Here is a 14,833-nt window from a genome sequence, read left to right on the forward strand (position 1 = left end):
GGGCATTACAGGTTTACAGCAGGTCTTGTGGGGTGTTCCCAGTATACAGCAGGTATTGTGAGGTATTGTAGGGTGTTGCCAGTATACGACAGGTCTTGTGGGGTGTTCCCAGTATACAGCAGGCCTTGTGGGGTGGTCCCGGTATATGGCGGGTTTTGTGGGGTGTTTCCAGTTTTTGGGCATTCCAGGTATACAGCAGGTCTTGTGGGGTGTTCCCAGTGTACAGCCAGTCGTGTGGGATGTTGCTGGTATATGACGGATTTCGTGAGGTGTTCTCAGTTTATGAGAAAAGTATGGATTTCAGCTCACCCGTGTGATGTCCTTCAGGCTGGAGTGGATGCCCGTAGTCCCCCGGACAGGCAGGTCCGTGATCCAAGGCAACAGCAGGAAAAGAGGGATGGGACTCAGCACCAATTCTGTATGATAAAACTTGGAATCTTTATTTCAAAATTTAAAACAATCACAGGTCATCCAGAAAAAACGCCATGCGGCTTGACGCGTTTCGGACGGAAAGGGGGGATTAAAACCAGTCCTTAATCATAAGCCCTCAGTTTATGGCAGGTCTTGGGCATTCAATGTTATATGACAGGTATCATGGGGTGTTCCCAGTATAAGGCAAGTCTAATGAGATGCTCCCAATATACAGCAGCTAAGATGGGGTGTTTCTGGAATATGGAAGGTCTTTGTTACGGGGCTGAACTGCCAGGTAGCAGGCGTGCAGGATTGGCAAGCCAAGAGAGGTCAGGAAAGCCGCATCAAACCAGGAAATATGGACGTAGACAAAATTGTCAGGCAAAAGGATGGTCAAAAACAAAGCCAGGGTCATAAGCAGGATAATCGCAAAAACAAAGAATAAACCAACCAATAAACCAAGTCAAAAGCAAAGCTATATCTGAAAGCCACGGACAGATAACTGAGAGTTTAAATAGCAAGAATCATGCCCATGGCTTTGGCAGAAACGAATACTTAACCCCTGAAGTACCTGCAGAAATGAAGGGCACAAGTCTGGTTGGTCACCGTATTAGCTGAGCAACATTTATGCTGCCCAGCTACAACTGTGGCCATAAAGCGGCACCGACTGGTTGACGATGTGACAGGAGTGTGTTCACACATGGATGTTACAATCTTGTGCGATATTCCCAGTCTACAGCATGTCTTGTGAAATGTGACCAGTATATGTTAGGTTTTGTGGGATGTTACCGGTTTACAGTGTCTTGTGGAGTGTTCCCAGTATACGGCAGGTTTTGTGGGGTGTTCATGGTATACAGGAGGTCTTGCGGGATGTACCCTTTATATGGCAGGTCTAGTGACGTGTTCCCGATATACTGCAGGGTATTGCGCAGTGTACCCTTTACATGGCAGGTCTAGTGAGGTGTTCAACATATACTGCAGGGTCTTGCGGGGTGTACCCTTTATATGGCAGGTCTAGTGAGGTGTTCCCGATATACCACAGGGTCTTGTGGGGTGTTCAACATATACTGCAGTGTCTTGTGAAGTGTTCCCTTTACATGGCAGGTCTAGTGGAGTGTTCTCGATATACAGCCAGGTCTTGTGGGGTATTCCTGGAACACGGAGGTCTTGTGGGGTGGTCCCTTTATATGGCAGGTCTAGTGGGGTGTTCCAGATATACAGCAGGGTCTTGTGGCGTGTTCCCGTTATACGGTGGGTCTGCTCCCAATACATAGAAGGTTCTTATTTGGTGTTTATAGTACACAGTAGGTCTTGTGAGATGTTCACAGTATACGGCAGGTCTTTTATAGTATTTATGAATATATATAGTTTTGTGAGGTATTACCAGTATTTAATGGGTCTTGTATGGTATATGCTCAGCTATTGGGAGTATTTGTACAGTGCTCCTGGAATATGAGAGGTCTTGTGTGGCGATACGTGTATACCATAGGTGTGTTCCCAGGATATAAAGTGGTTAGTACTTACCAACTCTGGGGGCTCCTAGAGATGGCCTCAAAACAGAATCAGGCTAAGTTCACAGGTCTTGTAATCATCCATTAGAATGGATCTTACATAGATACGATGGGAAATGGATTTCTGCCAGATCCGTTTTTAACATGTGGAGTCTATGGACAACGGGTCCGTTAATGGATTGCTATTTATCTTCCATTTGTAATGGATCCTGTTATGAAAACAATGGGTCTGTTACACATTAAGTAGAACGGATGGTGAAATAGCAATCCATTAACGGATCCGTTGTCTATAGACTCCACATGTGAAAAACGGATTCGGCCGATATCCGTTATTTAACAATAGACAAAAAGGTAATGTTTGCACAACATTTTTGCTAATGGATCTCTAACGGATCCGTGATAACTACAGGACATGTGAACCCCGCCATACTCTGCTCCGCCATCTGGCAGCTGACAGACGAGTTTCTACTTACTTTCCCTGCAGGATTCTTCTCAGCTATACTGCCATATACTGCAGAGACTCACAGATAAGCGGGGAAGACGGCTATTTCTATTAACAGTGCAGTAAACAGAGATCTGGCTGTGGATAAAGTGGCTGAGCAATTGTGTCCGGCTGCACTAAGTGATCATGCGCATTGCTATGCACCAAATGTATCCAGAAAACTCCATTCACCGAGTAGATGCCAACGGAGTGTACGCTGGCTCTCCAAATTTTCCTTTTTTGTGGTATATTAGAGCAAAGTACAACACACTATACTATACAAAGGTATTCAGAAAAAAACATGTGCGGTATACTTTTTTTTTTTTTGCAGCGAGAGCCTAACTTAAAAACATCACAAATCAAATCTTCCTTATCAACACGTCCAATAAACAGCTCTTAAAGAGACATGAGTATAACCTAAACCAGTCATAGGTATAAAAACGCTGCGCACATTCTGATTTTTGTTGTGGTTGGGCATTAACCCCATAATGATTGCACCTACTTAGGTCTTAATTACCCTTTTTTTTCCTCTATGTGTTTTGGCATTCATAGCTCTTTTTTAGGTTACATATATTGTAATGTGTGTAATGCTTTATATAATTTTCTGCATAGAGGATACAGAGGAAAAAAATTATTTTCCTGTTACTATTTTTTTTCATGCTGTTCTCATTTAATTATATATGTTCACCGAGTTCATACAATTGTGTGGACACCAAATACATTTTATGCTAAATCAACATTTTTTTTGTCACAAGGAGGTTTTTGCAGGCATTGCCAGCCGTCATGACGGCGCCAGGATCTGTGGAAACTACACATTCTGGCACTCTGCCTGCTAACGTCTCTGAAGTTGACCCATAGACTTGTAGTTCATAGGAAGGCTAGCAAGAGTTAATCTCTCCTGGGATGCTTGTTAGTCTCTTTTGAGCACATGTTGTGGGGGAGCCAATCACATTCGCTCCCTTCCTATACATGCTGGCTGGGCTATTTCAGTAATGCCAGCAATAGCTTACCTACACTGGTCTGATGAGGTGTTCTGATCCAGACTTACTGGTGGTTGCAGTACTTTATTGCTTTGAGCGGGTATGGTGTTAACCCTTGTTGTCTTTTTGTTGCAGCCTTACTTCTCTTGCTTTTCTCCTTGGTTTCTTACTGTTTGTTCCTGTGAGTTTGCAGTGCGTCTGAGTTTTGTTTTTCCCTGTATGTCTTGATCTGTGTTGCCACCACACTCCTGCCTCTTTGTTACGTCACCGCCGGAGTCTGCTCCAGCGACTTCTGCTCCGATCGCCAGGCGACGCAGTGTTCCTGCCGTGGATGGTGCTGGTGATGGGAGAGAAGTCGATGCCAGCGACACCAGTGGGCGCAGGCTCCGATCATCCACTGGGCTGGGTTAGCTTGGGATCTGCAGTACCGCTGGCTGACTGTGGGTGGCATGTGTCTTCCAGCTGAAGTTGCCAGCGTTCAGCTACAGCCAATGGGAAGACACCACACCCTTCTTAGTTCCCCTCCTGTCACATGATCACTGCCAGATATAGTTCTGATTTTCCTGGCTCCTGTTATGTCCTATTCTGTTGGTGATTCCTGTGTTGACTTCTGCGTGTTTTTGACTACCCTTCTGCCTACTTTTTTTGTACCTTGCTGCCCGACCCGGATCTGACCTCTGCTACGTTTGCCGACTACGTCACTGCCTGCCGATTCTGTCCCTGTTCCGCAATTCCTGGTTTGACCCTGCCTGACTACTACTCTCATCGGACTGCAGCCTTCCACGGGTAGTGATCTCCAGGGTCCTGTGTAATTCCAAATCCCTGTATAGGGGTTAAAGGGTTTCAGGGTTCTGGGGTCCTACTTGGTGAGTGGCTTCCCTCTAGCCTCCCCTTTACAGCCCATCTGAGTCTGTGGATCCAGGCAGGCGTTACACTCTTCCTTCCTTGGGGGGGGCACAGATTAGTTCTGGGCAGGAAAATAGCCAGGCACGGGACTATATAGGAGACCCCTGCCCGTCGCTATCCTGCAGTCACATTGTGACATAATTATTGATTATTCGGTTCTATTCACATCAGTGTTTTGGTTTATCATTAAAATGAAAACCGAAGCGCTATGCTCAGTGCATGAAGGACCCCAGCACTGCATGCAACATGACCTTTTCCATCAAACAGAACAGAATCTGCGATGGAGGCTCCAAGCAGAGATATATCAGGATGGCACAGGACGCTTATTCTACAGTACCATAAAGAGTGGCACTGTAGAATAAGGTTGTAGAGTACGGAGTATGTTCTTGTTAGGTCAAATTTACATCTAGATTTTCTACAAGTCGAAAGCTCCATGTTTGGGGCATTCATTGTTGTAAAATGTCTCAAGTATTCATTGCCCCCATATACTAAGAACATGCCAAAAAAAGGGAACTTTTTGTATACATTTGGTTAGTACAAGTCAAAATACGTTTGTTTGTTTTTTCACTGTATAGGAAAGATTAGTCTGTATATTACACTTTCCCAGGCAGAGGGATGCATTAGGAAAAAAAAAAAGAAAAAGATTCTGCATAGTTGTTTTTTACTCCTATTGGTGATGTTTGCCAACACAGTGGAATATGTTGCTGTCTTCCACTGGAAGAAATGTGTTGCAAGATCCTCCTAACATATACCTACCTTGTAAGAGCCTAAAGGTGCACATACACCTAAAGCGGGCTTTACACGCTACAATATATCCAACGATGTGTCGGCGGGGTCACGTCGTAAGTGACGCACATCCGGCATCGTTAGTGTTCTAGTTGTGTGTGACACCTATGTGCGATTCAGATTGTACGCAAAAACGTTGATCGCATACACGTCGTTCATTTTCTAAAAATTGAACGTCCAGTTGTTCAATGTTCCCGAGGCAGCACACATCGCTGTGTGTGACACCCCGGGAACGATGAACACCGCTTACCTGAGTCCCGCCGGCAATGCTGAAGGAAGGAGGTGGGCGGGATGTTTACGTCCCGCTCATTTCCGCCCCTCCGCTTCTATTGGCCGGCCGCTGTGTGACGTCGCTGTGACGCCGAACGTCCCTACCCCTTCAGGAAGTGGATGTTCGCCGCCCACATCGAGGTCGTATGGAAGGTAAGTCCGTGTGACGGAGGTTAAAGCATTGTGCGACACGGGCAACAAATTGCCCGTGCCGCACAAACGATGGGGGCGGGTGCGATCGCAAATACGATCGCACGTTTAATTGAAACGTGTAAAGCAGCCTTAGACAGCTGTTTACCAACATATCTCTCTTTCAATTCTTCCATAAACATGATTGTTCTGCTTGGCCGGCAGCGATCTCTTCCGAGACCCCCATAAACAAGATTGTGCAACTCAGCCAACAGTTCTCTCTCCATGTCTCTATCCTGCATCCCCCATGCATATTCCCTTTGGTTCAATGCAGCAATTTTTGTTTTCAAGGTAAAATAAGGTAAATAACGATTCCTCCATCAGTAGCTAATCTCCCAAAAGCAAAAAAACTTGGGTGTTTGAAGGCAACCTGCCGTCCTTTACCTCATGTGTTGAAGAAGTGTCAGGAGGCCTCCATACACATTAGAAGGTCGTCCAACCCCACTAAAATCGGTGATTTTGGTTACATTTATTGTTTATAGGGGACTTAAGTGTTTTGCTGCAACCTGCCAGACATTACAGATGGTGGTTATGCTGACCAGACAGTTTACACTTGTGTAGATGCACCCTATTAGTGAATGCGAACAGACATTTATTCTGTGGAGCGCTTACCTCCTCCTCATCGAGCATAAGAAGCTGATTTCCAGAGATGACACAGTATCGTGGGTTCCAAGCTGGGTGGTCATACGGAGTGGTGACGTAGGGCATCCGATGCATGGGAGGTCCTCGAGCATCTGAGTGACAAAAAGGAAAAATGCTTTACTTAACTTCATATTCAAAATGTACAGGAACATTTACATAATGCTTTCTATGTTACGGCCAGCATTCATTGCCACGCACCACATTCTACACCTCAGTGAAAGGTTTGGCTGGATGGACTGCAAATGTATATATGCCCCCCAAAAAAGTCCCATTACAAGAATTCAGAAGGGAAATGTAATAATAAACACTCTAAGGGGTACTTTACACGTTGCGACATTGCTACCACTATATCGTCGGGGTCACGTCGTTAGTGACGCACATCCGGCGCCGGTAGCGACATTGCAACATGTAAATCCTAGATGGAACAATGAACGAGCACAGAAGCGTACAATCTCGCTGATCTGTGTAGCGTCGTTCATTTCCATAATGTCGGGTCGAGCGCAGGTACAATGTTGTTTGTAGCTTCTGCAGCTCCACACATCGCTGTGTGTAAACCCGCAGGAGCGACAAACATCTCCTTACCTGCGTCCCGACGGCAATGTGGAAGGGAGGTGGGCGGGATGTTATGTACCGCTCATCTCCGCCCCTCCGCTTCTATTGGCCGGCCGATTACTGACGTCGCTGTGACGCCGAACGCACCTCCCCCTTGAAGGAGGGATTGTTCGGCAGTCACAGCAACGTCACCGAGCAGGTATGTGCGTGTGACGCTGCCGTAGCAATAATGTTCGCTACAGCAGCAATCAACACATATCGCATGTGCGACGGGGGCGAGTAATATCGCGCTGGACATCGCTAGCAAATGCTAGCGATGTCGCAGCGTGTAAAATACCCCTTAAAAGAAATCAGTTGGATTTCACCCCTAAATTATTAAAATGTGATTGTCTCTCTTTCAAAGACAAGTCCAGCAATACCTTTACATAATTGGTCCATTCCTCTGTTACTGAGAAATCAGATATGGAAATGAAGCTGAAGAGATATGGTAGATCTGAAGCCTCTGTCACTCCAACTCTATCACCACACACCGCACCATTGCCTCCACCTGCTTGACTGACGATTCCCTCGTCTGAATCACATGACATAGAAGCTGTCAGTCAGGCAGGAGGAACGGAGATTAGAGCTGGAGTGACAGAGGTTTCTCATTTACCATAGTCCATCAGCCTCATTTGCATATTAATTCAAACACTTAAAGGGGATTTATCTCTAGGATTTCAGATCCCAAGCTATATATAGCTCTTTCAAAGAAAAGTCCAGCGGTACTTGTACATAAGCACTGGGTTCCTCAGTTGCTGAGAAATCAGCATATGAATTGATATGCAAATAGATATGCTAGATGTTAAGCATTTGTCACTCCAGCTCTATTCCTTGCCCAGTGCTGCTTCCTTCTGCTTGACTGACGGCTCATTTGCCTGACTTTATGAAGCATAAAGACTGTCAGTCAAGCGCTCGTCGGGCAAAAAAGCTGGCGTGACAGAGGCTTCAGCAGTTCAGCTTCATTTACATATCAATTCAGACACTGATTTCTCTGTGATGGAAATACATACTGGCCAAGTAAAGGTATGGCTGGACCTGTCTTTGAAAGAGCTACATGCGCATATAAATAGTTTGGTGTGTGATATCCTGCCGACAAGTTCCCTTAAACGATAGTGGGTCACTTTAAGGTTACATATGGTTTGTTTGAACTCTCTTAGGCCTCTGCCACACTTACGTGACAAAACGTAACGTTTTTGTCACGTACGTGTTAAAGGGGTGGTTTGTTCCCCGTGTGCCGTGTTTATGGCACGTATGTGTTCTCCGTGTGTTATACGTAATAACACACGGAGAACGGAAAGCCCAGCCTTACCTGCATCATCCGGCGCTGTCTGTGGTGCTGAATGACAGCTACGGCCAAAGCCACGCCCCGCTGACACTGCTTCCGTCCCCCAATGAAGGAGAAGCGTTGTTCAAATTCCCTGGGGGACGGATGCAGGGGACAGCCGCAGCAGAGACTGCAGGTATGGTGGAGGTGAGTATGTGTTTTTATTATTTTTACACTGACACGTGTCTTTCTCCAGCGTGTGTCACACGGGCCCGCATCCGTGTGGTGCGGGCCGTGTGACACCCGTGCTGCCGGAGCAACATGGACATGTCAGCGGTTTTAAAAAAAACGGACACACGTATGTACGGAACGGACACACGTTCCGTTCCTGAATACTTACGTGTGTCCAAAACAATAACAATACATAGGGCCACGTGGGCCCGTGTCTCCGGTACGTGAAAAAAAAGGCACACACATACCAGAGGCACGGATGTGTGTCACAGGCCTTAAAGGTATTTTCTCACAAAGGAGGCACATACGTTTGTGGCTACACACACCGCACAGATGTAAGACGCCATACATTGTGCAGTGGCTGTTCTCTGGTTCTTCAACTCTGCTCCTATTTAAAGGGGTTTTCCCTGGAACAAAGTTCAATTTAATCAATAGATCTTGGAATAATAATAATTTCTACAATTGGACGTTATATAAGATGTTCCTGTGCTGAGATAATCTTATATATGTGTCCCTGCTGTGTACTGTGTAATGGCCGTGTCTGTCCGTACAGGGACATGATCTGATCATACCACAGCTACTGGGACGGGGAGGCCTTAAAAAAGTATACAGACTTTCATTCTGCAAGTGCAAGTTTCTCAGAGGTCGCTTTTTACATCACTTATAGTGTGACTCTCTAAAAATACAGAGGTCACTTTTTATATCATCACTCATGGTGCAGATAGACTCTCTTTACAACAGAGTTTACCTTTTAGAATTTGTTCATGGTGTTGCTGGGCCCTTCTGATTACAGAGGTCAACTATTGACATTACTTGGTCTAGATATACTCTCTTGACTATCAAGGCCCCTATTTACATTAGTCATGGTCTGGACGGACTCTCTTGACTACAAAGATTATTCATAGTACATATAGACTCCTGACCTCTCATGGCATCGATGGCCTCTCAACTACAGACATCCCTGTGGCACCCTGGCCTAGCCAGGTCGTCACAAATAACATACAAACACCCCCACTAGACAGGGACACCAGCCAAACACAAAACCCTTGTTGCCTCCCTCCAGTGTCTGATGTCCACACCAGGTGGGGCGGAGTCAAGCGGTTGGCTCCACCCACCGAGTTCACAGGCCTGGAGGCGGGAAAAGTGACAGAACAGTTTAGGAGGTTGAAGTGAGAGGAGTGAGCACTTGGGTGTCTGGGTTTGTGGCCCAGGCACTGACAGCAAGGTTGGCAGACGGTGGTGGCCGTCTGCAGGAGTGGTGGAGCAACGCGGAACCGTAGGACCAGGGACGGGCGACGGCCCGCCGGTACCGACCAGGGAGCGAAGTGAAGCCAGCACATACAGGCAGAGCCATCGGACCCCGACCAGGCTTGGAGCCGCCGACAATAGTCAGATCCGAATGTGACTGGAACCCCAGGGGTTTCACAACAGCAAAAGTCCCGATTGAAGGCAACAGCCCACATCGTGAGGGTATACAGCTACCGCTTAAGGCTAGAGACCCAAGGGCCAGCGTCTGCGGGCAAACGGGCTCCTCCGGTACCCATACACCGGGGAGCGGACTACTGTTGGGAATCCATAGTAGTCAGAAGGAGAACATCAAGGTGCAGGGAAAGACAGCCGCCATCACCTGTCCGGGGAGAGACACAGCAGCCGGCTGCGGGACCTGTCCATCCAGCCGTTTGGTTTACCGAGGACTTTGTACCTTTCTTGCTGATTGAGTACACCCGTGCCATCCGGCACCGCACCGCGCTGTCCCTGCAACCCTGCACCTCACCGACCCTGCCTCCCCGTCACATCACCGGGCCCCGGGACTACCGACCCCTACCCACGGAGGGGGAAAACAACATCCCAGCTGCTCCCTACCATCACTCCCAGGATCCCCGTCACCAGCAGCGGTGGTGCTCATCTTTACCACGACCCGTGGGTGGCGTCACGGACTAAATCCCCCAAACCAACCACCCCTTTCACTCACGGGCGAGGAGCGCCGCTCGAGTCCCCGGATCCGGCCCACCGCTCGAGCCACCGAGCAGCCGCAGCAGCGCCGGACCCGAGGGTTAGCGAGAGCGCAGCAGCGACTGCGTCCTCCCCGCCCGCGACATCCCTATTTAGACTACTTATGGTGCAGATAGACTCTCATGACTATTGAGGTCATCGTTTACACTGCTCATGGTATGTATGCACTCTTTTGACTACTGAGGTCACTATTTACGTTACTCAAAGTGTGGATGGACTCTCTTAACTGTAAAATCCTTTCCGTATGTCAGATTTTTCTGAGTTTTTTCAAGCATTAGTAAAATTCCTATTTCCAGAGGCTTCTTCATGTAAGTTTCACGTGACTCGCACTTTCAGAAGTCTAGCTCTTAGTTTATCAGTCTATCTATATCATGGTCACACCTTCATAATTAAAAACAAGTATCTTGCCTGCATATAATCACATTCATCTTGCAGTTTTCTGATAATTACACATTATTTCTTTATAATTTTTGCCTTTATTAAGTTAACTCCCATTACGTATTGCTTTCATTCATCTCAGAATTTAATTTTTTATTTTTTGTAGTGATATGCCTCTGCTTTTACATAGCTCATCTAATCGTAGCACCCATCCTTTATGTAACTTACGATTCTGTTATATACCCAGTACATCTAATTTTTCTGCTTTCGTAAGGTTATAAAAGGTACCTGCAGAAAGGTTTTTCCGATATATAAAACTAGATATGGTATTAGTAACTGATCAATGGGGGTATGACATTCGTGACCCCTAACAATTCTCAGATTGAAGAAGCAGCAATGCTAGTTACAGTGAAGGAAATAAGTATTTGATTTTGTAAGTTTGCTCACTGACAAAGACATGAACAGTCTATAATTTTATGGATAGGTTAATTTTAACAGTGAGAGATAGAATATCCAGAAAATCATATTGTATAAATTATATAAATTTATTTGCATTTTGCAGAGAGAAATAAGTATTTGATCCCCTACCAACCATTAAGAGTTCCCGCTCCTAATCTCACCTCGTGGGGTCTCCAGGATCATGAGAAAGGTGAGAGATCAGCCTAAAACTACACTGAGGAACTTGTTAATGATCTCAAGGCAGCTGGGACCACTGTCACCAAGAAAACCATTGGTAATACATTACGCCGTAATGGCTTAAAATCCTGCAGTGCCTGCCAAGTCCCACTACTCAAGAAGGCCCATGTGCAGCCGGCCCGTCTGAAGAAGGCCCATGTGCAGCCGGCCCGTCTGAAAAAGGCCCATGTGCAGCCGGCCCGTCTGAAAAAGGCCCATGTGCAGCCGGCCCGTCTGAAAAAGGCCCATGTGCAGCCGGCCCGTCTGAAAAAGGCCCATGTGCAGCCGGCCCGTCTGAAAAAGGCCCATGTGCAGCCGGCCCGTCTGAAAAAGGCCCATGTGCAGCTGGCCCGTCTGAAAAAGGCCCATGTGCATCCAGCCCGTCTGAAAAAGGCCCATGTGCATCCAGCCCGTCTGAAAAAGGCCCATGTGCAGCCGGCCCGTCTGAAAAAGGCCCATGTGCAGCTGGCCCGTCTGAAAAAGGCCCATGTGCAGCTGGCCCTTCTGAAAAAGGCCCATGTGCAGCCGGCCCGTCTGAAAAAGGCCCATGTGCAGCCGGCCCGTCTGAAAAAGGCCCATGTGCAGCCGGCCCGTCTGAAAAAGGCCCATGTGCAGCCGGCCCGTCTGAAAAAGGCCCATGTGCAGCCGGCCCGTCTGAAAAAGGCCCATGTGCAGCCGGCCCGTCTGAAAAAGGCCCATGTGCAGCTGGCCCGTCTGAAAAAGGCCCATGTGCATCCAGCCCGTCTGAAAAAGGCCCATGTGCAGCCGGCCCGTCTGAAAAAGGCCCATGTGCAGCTGGCCCGTCTGAAAAAGGCCCATGTGCAGCTGGCCCTTCTGAAAAAGGCCCATGTGCAGCCGGCCCGTCTGAAAAAGGCCCATGTGCAGCCGGCCCGTCTGAAAAAGGCCCATGTGCAGCCGGCCCGTCTGAAAAAGGCCCATGTGCAGCCGGCCCGTCTGGAAAAAGGCCCATGTGCAGCCGGCCCGTCTGAAAAAGGCCCATGTGCAGCCGGCCCGTCTGAAAGTCTGAAAAAGGCCCATGTGCAGCCGGCCCGTCTGAAAAAGGCCCATGTGCAGCCGGCCCGTCTGAAAAAGGCCCATGTGCAGCCGGCCCGTCTGAAAAAGGCCCGTGTGCAGCCGGCCCGTCTGAAAAAGGCCCGTGTGCAGCCGGCCCGTCTGAAAAAGGCCCATGTGCAGGCCTGATGTTTGCCAATGAACACCTGGATAATTCTGAGAGTGATTGGGAGAAGGTGCTGTGGTCATATGAGACAAAAATTGAGCTCTTTGGCCTTAACTCAACTTGCCGTATTTGGAGGAAGAGAAAAGCTGCCTATGATCCAAAGAAAACTGTCCACACTGTCAAGCATGGAGGTTGAAACATTATGTTTTGGGGGTGTTTCTCTGCTAAGGGCACCGGATTACTTCACCGTATCACTGGGACAATGGATGGAGCCATGTACCATAAAATCCTGAGTTACAACCTCCTTCCCTCCGCCCAGTTCATTAAAAATGGGTCGTAGCTGGGTCTTCCAGCACGACAATGACCCAAAACATACAGCCAAGACAACAAAGGAGTGGAACAAAAAGAAGCATATTAAGGTCATGGAGTGGCCTAGCCAAGCTCCAGACCTTAATCCCATAAAAAAAACAAAAAAAAAAAAAAACTTATGGAGGAGCTAAAGATCCGAGTTACCAAGCGACAGCCTCAAAATCTTAATGATTTACAGATGATCTGCAAAGAGGAGTGGAGCAAAATTCTTCCTGACATCAAACCTCATCATCAACGACAAAAAAATGTCTGACTGCTGTGCTGCCAACAAGGGTTTTTCCACAAAGTATTGTCTTGTTTGCCAGAGGGATCAAATACTTATTTCTCTCTGCAAAATGCAAATAAATTTATACAATGTGATTTTCTGGATTTTATTTTGAATATTATATCTCTCACTGTTAAAATTAACCTAAGCTTAAAATTATAGACTGTTCATGTCTTTGTCAGTGGGCAAACTTACAAAATCAGCAAAGGATTATATAATTATTTCCTTCATTGCAAGCACTGCTGCTCCTCACAGTATTTACCCGCACAGAAATGCTACTGGCTACCCATTTTTTAGGGACCTATACACCCATTTACAGTTTTGCAATTCCTTGGACAGTGGGTGGCCAAGGATGCCCTGAGGCACAAGTGAGCTAAAGGCAATAGGGTCTCTTTGTTCTGGCAATAGGAGGAGATCCCAGAGGTCGGATCCCCACCGATTATAATGTTATATGACATCTTAAAGGGAAAATGTCAGGTCCCCTATGCCATCCAACCCAGCAGTATTCATACCTGTATGCCCAAATATCCTGCTTAAGCAACCCTGTATAACACTATTCACTAATATGAATGCTTAAAAACGACCTATAAATCCTGGTTTCCAGATGCTAATTATGGCCTTGACTAGTCACAGGGGCGTTGTTTCCCCAGACTAGTTGGCCCTCTTTCCATGTTATCATGGCCCTGTGGGCGTAATAACATAATTTCTACGCGTCGGCACTGGAAATCTTGAACAGGTGCGTTGCACATTTTGGCAACGTCAGTGTGCCTTTGATGCCTGGTGTATGCGTCATGGCTTTATTAGGCGCACTGCGCATGACCAAAAGTTCAAAAGACGTGTACATGAGCCCTCTCCTGGACTTCAGGTCATGCGCAGTGCACTTAATGAAGCCAGGAAGTGTTCTCAAGTCTTCTGAGGTGCACTGATGTGGCTTAAAATAACCACGCACATGCGCAAGATTTCCAGGTACTGGTGGTAACGCCGGATCGTGGAAATCATATCACACCCACAGGAGCGCGATAACACAGAAAGAGGGCAGACTAGCCTGGGGAAACAACGCCCCCGTGACTAGTCAAGGGCATAATTAGCATAGGGAAAGCAAGGTTTATAAGTAATATTTTTAAACATTCATTTAGTGAATAGTGTTATACAGGGCTGGTTAGGCAGGGAATTTGGGCATACAGGTATAGATGCTGCTGGGTTGGAGGGCAGAGGGGACCTGACAGGTTCCCTTAAAGATATTCCATAACTTTATAATATGGGAAGACATCTTTAAAGGGAACCTGTCAGCAGAAATTTCGCCCAAAACCTAAAAGCAAGTACCCGCCCATAATCTCGTGAGCGCGCAAACCTCACCAGCGGTCAGACACACTGTGCTCAGGGTAGTGCTAGACTGTATGGGCTGCTTCCAGGGATGACGTCCCTTTTGTCACGTGATAGTATTTTGAACATGCCCCTATCACGTGACAAAAGGGACGTCATCCCTGGAAGCAGCCCATACAGTCTAGCACTACCCTGAGCACAGTGTGTCTGACCGCTGGTGAGGTTTGCGCGCTCACGAGATTATGGGTGGGTACTTGCTGATAACAATCACAGCCCCGCCCATAATCACTTGCCTGCGCACACGTCACCAGCGGTCACACTGCTCAGTCAAGTGAGACTGGCACTGGGCATGTGCGGGGATGGCTGGAGCA

The 14,833-nt window shown here is 47.3% G+C and overlaps 1 protein-coding gene across 14 annotated transcripts in view; it reads right to left on the minus strand.

Annotated features, from left to right (window-relative positions):
- SYNGAP1 (synaptic Ras GTPase activating protein 1) overlaps positions 1–14,833 on the minus strand; it is a 319,394-nt gene that overhangs the window by 214,993 nt on the left and 89,568 nt on the right. For all 14 annotated transcript variants that reach the window (XR_012725275.1, XM_075323168.1, XM_075323173.1 and 11 more), the window contains one exon: positions 6,147–6,268. Coding sequence is in view for 13 of the 14 variants with exons in the window: in XM_075323168.1 (XP_075179283.1) it covers positions 6,147–6,268 (122 nt within the window). In the remaining variant the exon portion in view is untranslated. The remainder of the gene's footprint in view (positions 1–6,146; positions 6,269–14,833) is intronic.

Source organism: Anomaloglossus baeobatrachus, chromosome 9, assembly GCF_048569485.1.
Source record: "Anomaloglossus baeobatrachus isolate aAnoBae1 chromosome 9, aAnoBae1.hap1, whole genome shotgun sequence".
NCBI lineage: Eukaryota > Metazoa > Chordata > Amphibia > Anura > Aromobatidae > Anomaloglossus > Anomaloglossus baeobatrachus.